This window comes from Sinohyriopsis cumingii, chromosome 8, assembly GCF_028554795.1.
Source record: "Sinohyriopsis cumingii isolate HCF-2022 chromosome 8, ASM2855479v2, whole genome shotgun sequence".
Taxonomy (NCBI): domain Eukaryota; kingdom Metazoa; phylum Mollusca; class Bivalvia; order Unionida; family Unionidae; genus Sinohyriopsis; species Sinohyriopsis cumingii.
The window spans coordinates 39,878,196-39,890,269 of NC_142968.1; the positions used below are offsets into that span (position 1 = coordinate 39,878,196).

At 36.0% G+C, this 12,074-nt stretch overlaps 1 protein-coding gene across 2 annotated transcripts; it reads left to right on the forward strand.

The window, feature by feature from the left end:
* The first annotated feature begins 1,884 nt into the window (after positions 1 to 1,884).
* On the forward strand, positions 1,885 to 11,604 carry LOC149793326 (uncharacterized). 2 transcript variants are annotated; one of them, XR_016422550.1, is made up of 3 exons: positions 1,885 to 2,031; positions 7,166 to 7,262; positions 11,281 to 11,604. XR_016422550.1 is itself a non-coding variant. In XM_089966355.1 (3 exons), the coding sequence occupies exons 1-3, from the start codon at positions 5,275 to 5,277 to the stop codon at positions 11,477 to 11,479; spliced, it is 348 nt and encodes a 115-aa protein (XP_089822481.1). In that variant the 5' UTR covers positions 5,250 to 5,274; the 3' UTR covers positions 11,480 to 11,604. The 2 variants fall into 2 exon arrangements, 1 of the variants encoding a protein (XP_089822481.1); XM_089966355.1 differs by lacking the exon at positions 1,885 to 2,031 and adding an exon at positions 5,250 to 5,326.
* The last annotated feature ends 470 nt before the right edge of the window (positions 11,605 to 12,074 follow it).

Genomic DNA, 12,074 nt, shown 5'->3' on the forward strand with positions numbered 1-12,074 from the left:
AATCGAATTCATCACAGACATCAATGAAACCCCATCCGTGGAAAATTTAGATGGCGATGTTAATAATCTTGTCGTATTCGATGATGTAATGCTGGATAAGCAAACTAATCCGGCTAGGATATTCTCGCGTGGCCGACACAAGAATACCGATGTTATTTACGTGACGCAGCGATATACGCAAATTCCAAAGGTAATTAGGGACAATTGTAACATTTTGTCGGTGTTCAATGGCGTCGATACTCACACGCTGAGAAATATTCATCAGACTTGGTGCAACGGCGATATGGACATAAACAAATTTAAAATTTTCTTCAGCCGCGTCCAGGCAACACCGCATGGTTTTATCACGATTAATCTTCATGATCCGCGTAGTAGATATCGAATCGGTCTCGATCAATTTTATTCATGAGACTCGCAGCCAAACTTTGCAAACTTCATCGACACCAGAATAAATTCCCCCCCCCCCCTTTTTTACTTGTTTGGAATCATCGATTTTGCACACAAAAATTGCAGTCGGGAGTGAATTTACGCAAATTAATTCTCGCAGGAAGGCTTATTTCTGCTTTCTGAGGCTTCTACGGAGAAAGTTCTCGTAGGAAGGTTTATTTGGTCTGGAACGTCTGGTCTGTACAACTTCCCTGCTGCTCTCTTCTTGTTGCTGTTGCTGTTGCTGTAGGAGAAAAGCTTGTTCCGCTTCCTTTTGTCGTTGCATAAATTTCTCCAATTCTTCTTTCTGTCTCTGTCTAAAATTCTCCACTTGCGGTAATGAAGAAGGTAACGAAGGTTCCGGAACAAATTCTTGCGAGGTAAGAAAATCCACAAATTCCCAATGTACCTCTTCTGAAAGTAAGTCCGGGTTCCCTTGGGCAGTCTCCCCTGCTGGTGCACCCCAATGGATCGTTTTCTGAGTTTCCGTCATGTTGAATCACTGTCGCATAGATTGACTGCACACAAGCGCTAACGAATCTATATAGACCACGTGACGTCACATACTGCTCTCCTCGGATTGGATGCGAGCTGACTGAATTTTGTAACGCGTGTTCGGATTGGTGAATGAATTCAATCCGTTTCAATCCTTCCTGTACCTATAAATAAGCGCAGTTCACTGCATTGATTCACTTGTTCTCGTCGCTTCAAGATGTGGACCGATGTGCAATCTTCTACGCTTGTGTCTTCCATGATGTTCCGGACGGACATGCTCATGTATGTCCGATCCAAGTGGACCGTTGTCCACAGGACAAACACCAGCCTGTGGATACGTAGGATCTACGTTGAAAGACAAGGATGCCTGAAAAGAGTGCTGATTTACGGACCAACAGTGAGACGTAGCCTAAGGACAAGAAGAAGACCAATGCGGTACCATTTATGTTAATGAATACATTAACATAAACCCAAAGGCCCTTTTCAGGGCCAGCCATATTTCTCGAAAAGAGATAGCCTTTCCATTGCTTACCCCTTTTTAAAAAAAAAAAAAAAAAAAAAAAATCCCATATTCAATTCCCCTTTGTCCCTAAACAACCCCCAAACTCTATTCCTCATGTTAAATTCCCCTTGTACGTATATCGGCCCACAATTTTTTCCCATGTTAATTCCCCTTGTACGTATATTAACCCACGATTTTTCGCCATGTTAAATTTCCATTGTACGTATATTCGCCCAGGGGTCTCCGTAATGCTAATTTCCATTGTACGTATAGTGGCCCACTTAACTACTCATTTAAAATCATTTTTAATTTACTTCCTTTTCTCCCAGCCAAGATTTTTTTTCTGTATCATTACATATAAAGTCAACTATTTTATATGTAAATCGTGAGAAGGAAATGGTAATTTATTGACATATCACTTCCGCACATTGTGGTCTTAATTTGGATAGCATTTCTATTGTTCACAGACCCGATCTTCGGTGTTTTCCTGCGTTATTTCAGTCATTTACCAATTCTTATAAACACTGTAAATTTATATTGACCATACATATTGTTTATAATTTGACATTGTTGATATCTTCCTCTTGGATTTGTAAGAGTGTCCAACGGTAAGTTAAATGATCACTTACTTCAATAATCTTTAACGTTTCACTGACGCAGAAGAATTTATACACACACATACATATATATTCATGCATGCATCCATCCATACATGGGGCCCCGAGTGTCCAAGCGGTCTAAAGCGCTCACCGTTACGGATCACTGCCATCTCACCTCTGTCTGCGTGGGTTCGAGTCTCGGGTTCGGCTAATGTGGGTATGTGAGAAAGCCTGCCAGTAGCTTCTCGTGGGTCGGTGGTTATTTCCGAGGTTTTCCTGGGTTCTTCCTCCACCAGTTATACTGGCCGCCATATTTAGCCTATCTTGCGCTGGAAATGGCGTTAAACCCTGCAACAACATACATACATACATGCATGCATGCATGCATGCATGCATACATACATACATACATACATACATACATAAAAATGGATGACAGAAATATACTTAAGGAAACAATGCAGTAGGAAAAGGATATACAAAATCGAATCATGTGTCATCTTCCGGTTGATTCAATTTTGTATTTGTATCGTTCGTGTATTATATTTGTTTGCCCAGGTCATCGTTTTCGGCACGTGGTCGGTATCGATCTTTTAAACTAGTAATACTAACGTTACAATTCCTTGAATAATTAGTTTGGACGAAATCACACTATATGGACAAGGGGGTGTTAGTAAAAATCATTTGCATGGATATTTCGAAATAGAACTATCATGCTTTCTTCTATGTAAAGGGGCTGAAAAGCCCCCCTCCCCCCCGCCCGAAAACAACACCATATCTTACTTTTAAATATTAAGTGTCACATTATCCTTCAGTGCTAATAAATATCGACCATATTAGTTTTACTCTTAGTCATTTAAATGCAGACTATATCGATTAAATGAATGTTAACTTTCTTCTAGTGTATTGGTATTGTGATTGCGTCCTACATAATAAATTGTCCCATATGTAGAAACGATGTAATATATTTTGAGGCTTTTTCTGACCCAGCGGAGTTTAGGATACACTGCAAGATGGCCAAGTCTACTTAAGACTATAATACTGTTTTCCAATCGGATATTAAAAAAAATTATTACCGCAATATATGCCCCGTGACTGTATTATATTGTCATTTATTTCACGTACAATTTGTTAAATATTCTCATTTTCTAGCCATATAGTGTATGGCATGTATTTTTGCGCAACGTATAAATTAGGCCAAAAGGATAATACCTGTTCTCCGAGTACTCCGTCAAATTTGTGCACGTACATTATACTTATTATTACATGATTAGTCACTTGGTGTATACATATATGATCTATTCAACACCTACAAAAGGGAGAAGCAGCACGTTCAGTTCAGATGTTTGAGTACGGCTGACGCAACAAAAGCATATGATGTTAAATCAGTCTGAAACATAACGATCATGTAAGAATTTAGTAATGTGTCCAGGAGCTGTCAAATACACGTGACTAATATATTGTTTGATGTGCGCAAACTTTTGCCGGACATAATGGAAGAGCTTAAGGGCATTGGTAATACGAATTGGCTTAACGGGTGGGTAGGTGTGGTATGGTCAAATATCACGTATAGTACGTACTGAGTTTAAAGTTATAGAATATTAACTTTAAATATCTCTATTGCATTTTAGCTATCTTGTTGCATGAAGACTGATCAAGATGCAACAAGCGTTACATTTTTCATATACATTGGGCCTTGTGTACATGTACTTCTGTAAATATTAATCGGCATAAGTTTATATCTTCGGGTGTCGTCAGTCCTTCGTTCTTTATACCCGTCTTATGATAAGGACAAATACTTGTCATTAACTTCTTATCTTAAATAAACCTGTTATGTATGCATAAATGGGCTGTATACTGAATTTGTTTGCAAATATGATAAGTATTCTAGGTGTGGTATGCGTTTCCGATAGTGTGTGAGAAGGCACTTCCCGCAAAAGAAGAGTGTGAAGCAAATTAAGAAAAAGACAAATTTAAACAAAGTTACAAACTGATCAAGTAAGATATAACAGCATTTGCATACTGTACAAGATGGTACTTCGTTTAATTCGGTTGGCTGTCGCGACTGTCACTGATCATTTTTGGTTAAATGGAAACTAACTTAACTTAACTTAACGGAAAGAATCGGGACATCGCTATTACCATGATCTGTAGCCATATCTCCACAATCAGCCTAACATCCCCTGCCCATCTGTACTGGATTTTATATTACCAATAGCCCTTAAGCTAGATGCTTCAAAGCCTTTTTGAGCATTCTGAGAAAAATTTGCATGATGCAAATCGTGTATGATCGCACCTCTTACACGGACAATCATTAAGTACCTAAATTATGTACCAGATACCTTTAAATAAAAGTGTATGATAAAACGTGTACTCGTGAGGCAAGTGCATTTAAGTTGTTTGATACGAATGACTTCACAAAATCGCCTCAGTCCAACCGAAACCGGCCTAATTGTGGAAGCGTACAAGGTCATGCCAGCCCTGTTATCCTCGTGCCTCGCCACGTGTGTTACCCTTGTGTCGGGTCTGGATAACACCTTAGATGACGTACAAATAGCGCCTCGGTATTTTGTGAAAGTTACTTGATGTTCGGATTGTCATTTTAGTGTCTAACAAGTGACAGATAAGGAATGGAGAACAACGCTTCTCGCTATATTCAACACTCTATAGATATGCAGCACCACAAAGAGTAGAAGTATCATTAAAAAAAATGGATGGTTAAACAAGCAGCAATCATGTCACTAAGATCCACCAGAATCAAAATACAACTTGTAGTATCTTCCTATTTATAAAACGTTGTTTCGTTTGAATTAAAATATCTAAAATTTACATTCCAACTGTAGAAAGAAAGAACATTTTAAAAAAAATGGCTTTGGCTTTATTTGCTCATTGAGCGCAGTGTAAACTCTGATTACAATATTTTATTTCATATGCAGGCACACAGGCAATACTGTTTTGATAGTATAGAGAAATGCCGAACTATCATATAAACTTTTTACATTCGCGGAACAGCATGCACGAACATACCTTGTATTATATATCAATGAAAAATGGAGATGACTTTCGTCGCGCACGCATCTTTACCCGGGGTGTACTGATTTAGCCATGGCGATTTATAAATATCGTTCACTTGCTGCAGCACGCACAAACCACAGGTAGTTGACATCCTGTTTATTCCAAGTTCTCAGACCGTGGATTTAATCACTATAACATTCATGGTGCAAATTCTTTCTATATCAACACAATGCAGACATGTCTTGTCAGGAAGCTGTTGACTTTACGGAAGCAATGTTGATCTGTAGAGGTATGTGAAATGTAGTATCTTATTCTTTCTTGTTATCCGTTACATGCGACGAAACTGTTCAATATATTGAATATTTCGGAATTTATTCGAAATATGAAGTCCGACCTTGGTCACACCCCGCCATGCTATTCGATAATATATAGTTTAAGTTGGACATTTTATAAGTCGAACAGACAAATTGAATTAAATTTTTTGTTCTATGCACTGCACGATGAGAACCTTCTGTTTCGTCATGCAGCGCGATAATTCTGGCTCGAGACAGATTAATGCACGAACGTGGTTATGTTGTTGTTGTAGGGTTTAACGCTAATTTTTCAGCACAAGATAGGCTATATATGGCGGCCAGTACAAATGGTGGGGGAAGAACCCGGGAAAACCCCAATAAGAACCACCGACCCACGAGAAGCTAATGGCAAGCTTTCTCACATATCCACATTGGCCGAATCCTAGACTCGAACCCAAGCAGCCAACGTGGTTATAATAATAATAACACAGTTGTTATTATCAAAAAATATAATGTGTAACGAAGTCTTCTTGTGTGCACACCAGCATTACGTGTATCGATGTATTTAATTAGTCCATATTTACCTAATTGTATTATTAGGTGAACTTCGCGGGATTGTTTAATTCGGATATCGAGTTTAGTAGTTCATTTGTCGTGAACTGTGGATCGAAAATATTAGTAATGATCGCCCGGATGCCACAACTCTCTCCCTCCCTCTCTCTCTCTCTCTCTCTCTCTCTCTCTCACACACACGTCAGTGTCATTACATGTGACAATTTAATACACCATTATACTTGTTGATGTTCAAAACTTGCCTATGTTTATTGACAATTCCTTGCATTGATGATACTTCTTGATCATTCCATACACTGAAAATATTAGCCCATAATTCCATGTCTGTTGGTACTTCCATTCATGTATCATATTTGTTGACAACAATATATAATATATTTGTTAATAATTATATGCTCGTATATCCATCCATTGATCATTTTTGTCGATAATTCCAGAATTTGCCCATATTAGTTGATATTTTCATATGTTGATGATATCTATTGATAATTACATACACTGATCATACATATTTAGAAATCCATTAATTAAATATGTAGAAATCCATTAATTGATAATATTTATTGATTACATACATCAATCATATTCGCTGATAATTCCATATATAGACCAGATTTGTTGATACATCCATTCATTGACAACATATGTTCATAAATTCATGTATTGATGATATATTTGTTGATAATTCCATACATTGGTCATATTATTTAATTACATAATCTGATCATATTTATTGATAAGTCCATGAATTAATCACATTGTTGAAACTGAAATACATTGATCATATTTGTGATAATTCCATACACTGATTATAACTTTGATAAGTCCGTATATTAATCGTATATTGATAAACTCCATATACCTATCATGTATAGATCCAATTCATGCATTGATTATAGCCATTAAAAAGCTACATTATTTGTGATTACTTGTTGAAAATCCATTCTTTGCTCGTATCCAGTGAGGAATATATTTTGCTCAACTTTGTGCTCATTATGTTCGGTTGATATTAGTTTACTTTAAGAAGTGGAAGAAAGGGTGTAAGCTAGGTGTCAGATTCAATCATCAGAAATCTGTATTAAAAATAAATTTCTCATTCACTTTTTGTGTTACCTGTCTTCGTCGATCCAGTCCCACTCGGTTTCATCCCGTTACATTCATAATATCAAATGTCAAAATACTATGATACAGACTACTGCACGGATATATTTATATATATTTTTTTACGTGTGTTCACCGTTTGATGTTGCATCTTTTTCCAGAGCAATCATTTATGATCCATGAAGAATATTTCGTGGGCGTAGGTGCCGTGACAGGAATTGTGTTGGTGACCTTGACTTGCCTGTTTATATGCAAAAGGTAATTAAAGATTACTTTGTAGCAATTATGTCTTAACATACTGAACTAGGTAATAGTACTTCAGGGGGCCCCGAGTGGCCGAGTGGTCTAAAGCGCTGTCCGTCACGGATCACTGCCATCTCACCTCTGTCTGCGTGGGTTCGAGTCCAAGGCTCGGCAAATGTGGATATGTGAGAAAGCTTGCCGGTAGCTTCTCGTGGGTCGGTGGTTCTTTCCGGGGTTTTCCCGGTTCTTCCTCCACCATTAATACTGGCCGCCATGTATAGCCTATCTTGTGCTGAAAAAATGGCGTTAAACCCTATAACAACAACAACAACAATAGTACTTCAGCCTAGACAGAGTGATATTTGACATGAAAATTAAAATAAGAATCAGACAGAGTGACGTTTGACATTGATTCAAGCCATAATACTAAGACGCAGGTATGGAGTTGTTTGACAGATTGATTCAAACAATAATACAAAGACCCATATAGAGTGATTTTTGACAGATTGATTCAGGCAATAATACAAAAAACCCATATAGAGTGATTTTTGACAGATTGATTCAGGTAATAATACAAAAACCCAGATAGAGAGATGTTTTAAAGATTGATTCAGGAAATAATACATAAAGTCAGAAAGAGAGATGTTTGACAGATTGATTCAGGTAATACTATAAAGACCCAGAGAGAGAGAGAGAGAGAGAGAGAGAGAGAGAGAGAGAGAGAGAGAGAGAGAGAGAGAGAGGTTTGACGGGTTGCTTTGGCAATATTTCTTAGGCGCATTTAGAGTGATACTTTACTAAGACCCAGTTCAAGTGATGCTTCACAGATTTATTTGTGCTTGTGCAATAATACAAAGTGCCAAATAGAGAGGTGCTTGACGGATTTCATTCAGGCAATAGCACTTAGGGCTAGAGGGATATTTGACAGATTTTGTTCAGACAATAACACTTAGGGCTAGGTAGGGTTATATTTGAAAGATTTTGTTCAGACAATAACACTTAGGGCTAGGTAGAGGGATGTATGACAGATTTTGTTCAGGCAATGACACTTAGGATTAGATAGAGGGATGTTTGGGTATGCCTACACCCAGGGGTCGGAATGTAAGGCATATACGTTTTCATGCACACAAAAGACGACGGATGAATAGCTCATTTAAGAACAGTTTTGTAGCCGAAGAGATGCAGATTCACAAAAGATTGTGAAATATTTTAATATTAGGAACAGCGCAGATTACTTTTACAGCCATTGTGAACTTTATTTGAATTTATCCGATTCACCATTATCAAGTATATATATATATATATATATATATATATATATATATATATATATATATATATATATATATATATATATATATATATATACACTGATGGTGACACGTTCAATACATTATAGTAAAAGAAATAAATCAAATGTATCAACATTCAACAAATACTAAAAATATATGCCTACGTATACCTACACACATTCTCGTACACTCGTACATGCATATATACACGTGCACATTATATATATATATATATATATATATATATATATATATATATATATATATATATATATATATATATATATATATATATATATATATATATATAAACATGTGTGTGCATACGTTAACATATATACATACATGCATACATTCATCCCTACCTACCGTCCTTCCTCCTACCTACTTACATACATACCTACCTACCTACATACATATATACATGTATACATACTATTACGAGTCTATGCTCTTACCATAAGTAACAGAAAAGAGTGAAAGACAACAAGCTTTGTAAAATTTAACAAGTAATTTATTTCCCTAGAATACAAAGTGAAAATGTGAAAAAAGAACTTACTGTATTAAGAATTAAATCCCAAAATAATCCAGGAATTACAGACAAAAGTCCAAATGATTTAAAGTCCTGAATAAAACTCAGTACAAGACCCGAAGAAATCCAAAAGCTGAAGGCGATGGCGTGTCTGTTATAGCTTATAGAGTGTTGATGTGTATGTGTCAAAAGTCTTTTGTTGAATCACAGTAATATAATTCCTGGTTTGAATTCACTATAAATTCCAGTGAATGTCTCTATCCAAGAATTTAATCAGAGTACTTTTGTATTTCCAGATAAAATAATCACTGTAATTAAATAATTTGAAGAAAATAAATTTCAGCGCAACTGGTTACATCATAAAACTCGAAAAGTGCTAGATGTTGAAGCACGAATGACCAAGTCCTCACAATTACATGATTATGTAGTTCTCTATTTGACCTCAGCTAAAAATTAGCATTTTCTAAAAGAAAAACCATTACCTCGAGTTAATAACCATCTAGAATGATCCTGATGATTACAAAATCAAAGCCATAACACGGACTACAGTCAGGAAATTCCAAAACTAGACCCAAATAAATATATCTACTTCTATTAATAATGATCCTGATATTAAGACCATACAGAGAGAATGATGTAGCTATGTTTTAGTTGTTTACACAAAATAAAATAAAAAAAGTCAATCAGGTCAAGCAGAAATGAACTCAATTTTGGACAAGGTGAAAAAAAATATAAAAACTAAGAAACAATTAAATTAAATACATATAAGAATCCATCAACCGACGCACGCACAAACACAAACAAACACACTCAAACATGCATACACACACACACACACACACACACACACACATACATACACACATGCATACATACATACATACATACATACATACATACATACATACATACATACATACATACATACAAATACACACATGGACATGCATGCATACACATGTGAATACGCAAATGGTCATGCATGCATACACATGCTGATACACATATGGACATGAATGCACCTATCATATAAACACACACAAATGGACATACACAAGCACATAAACATACATAAATGCATTTATATATACATGGAGTATAACACAAACTTCTAACTCGAGGCCTTTATAAAAAAAACCAAAGTATCATGTGCTATTCTTCCTCCCTTAATGAGAACTATTGTTTGTTTTGTTCTTATTAATGTCTATAAAGTGCCACTTATCACAATATGTAATCAGAGGACTTATTCCCTTTTTCAAACTCTGTATTGATCCAGAAAATATTACTAAATAATTGCATACAAAATCATAACAGTTATAGCACACACAAGTGAGCATCTTGAACACCACTGTTAATAAATTCTTCTTCATTATCATTAATCAACGTGGAAAAAAAGAAGGGCAACAAGCATTTCCCTTGACGCACACCAGTTACACATACAAATTCTTCCAACAAGGTATTATTGAATGTAACTCTTCTTTTGACATTTTTATACGTTGAATATACGTGCAATATTAAACATTTTACCTCTTATTCCGAACTTTAATTTTTGCCATGAAATGTCCCTTATAATAGAACCAATCGCTTGAGCAAAATCAGCAAAACCACAATGTATTTTTTTAAAAATCAATTAATATGACGAGTTATCAACCCATATCGTCTAGAAATATTATCAGTTTTGGACACGCATGTATTTTCACTAAAGCCAGCATGCGCATCGACAAATACCTGATAATCCTCCGCACAATTAATAAGTTTGTTATTAAAGATCCTCGTAAACAAATTATCCACGAAACCCAGAAATTTTGATATCTCGGTAAATTTACAGGCCTGAATTACATGCTGTGATTAAAACTTGCCTTTCAAAGCGCGCAGACTTTTCGAAATCTAGCAGCAAAGTTGTTTTGTCTGCCGATTTCTTTTTCGCATTTTTCTCCTAAAATATTATTATGTCCAGAAAATGGGTCTTCATTTTGCCGTTATTTATGGCGATTAAATCCGAATTGCATACAGATCACATTCGCGATATTGCCTGAAAGTGTCGTTACCCTATTTAAAAAGCAATTGGTCAATTGAATGTTGCCAATATATATTGTATAAATAACTTGTGTCTTTTCACATTTGATTTCTTAAGTAGAACTTCATGTCAACTTGAACATGTCAGCTTGAATATGCACATTTATTCTGTTCTGTCTTTTTCATATCTTAGATGTCGAGGAGAATCTGCGTCCCAAGATGATTCAAGTTCACACACATATGATAATGTCGATTTTCATTACAAGGCTAATAACGAACAAGATCGAAGTGTTTCTGAAAGTCAAGCCGCTAGGAGAACTGTTCAGGAATCGCAGAAACGCAACGCAATCGCTGACGAAAAAAACTTGTATGTTAACATGGAATTCATCTGAAACAAATAACTTTGTGCTTTTTTCCAAAATATAAATTTTCTTCACAACTAATTACACAATGGCAGCTTGTAGCAGAAAAAGAAATGTACGATGTGGTTGAAAGATAACATTTATCTCGCAATGAATGTTGTTTTCAATTGTTAGTTTATAGAAAGAAGTATAAGGGTAATTTTTAGAACACTACCTGGTCTGCGAACAGTACGTCCTATAGATCTTTCCAAAATTTGATCATTCGGTATTGACAATGCTGAAGTGGTGCCGCCACCCGTTGTTGCCTCCGATATGATGCTTTCGAGGATTTGGGATGAGGGGGAAGAATTATATTGAGGATGGCAAACTTCATATCACTTTATGCTGGGTGTGCCGACCAGGGTACAGAATCAAATACCAAAATTAAAATAATTCCTATCTTTTAAATGCACAAGTCACTAAAAGCCAGACTGATTTGTTCTTACGCAAACAAATCCCTTTCAAGGATGATATCCAAATCCATAATGTTTCCTCTGGGTTGTTAACTAGATCACACAATTACAGGTGAATACCCCATTGTAATCAATTTTTGACCTATTCCTCTGAGCTATTTGCCCAGTTGTGA

Coding starts and splice junctions, on each gene's coding strand:
- LOC149793326 (XM_089966355.1), top strand. CDS start 5,275: ATGTCTTGTCAGGAAGCTGTTGACTTTACGGAAGCAATGTTGATCTGT. Junction 5,327..7,165: donor AGCAATGTTGATCTGTAGAG/GTATGTGAAATG, acceptor ATCTTTTTCCAG/AGCAATCATTTATGATCCAT. Junction 7,263..11,280: donor TGCCTGTTTATATGCAAAAG/GTAATTAAAGAT, acceptor TTCATATCTTAG/ATGTCGAGGAGAATCTGCGT.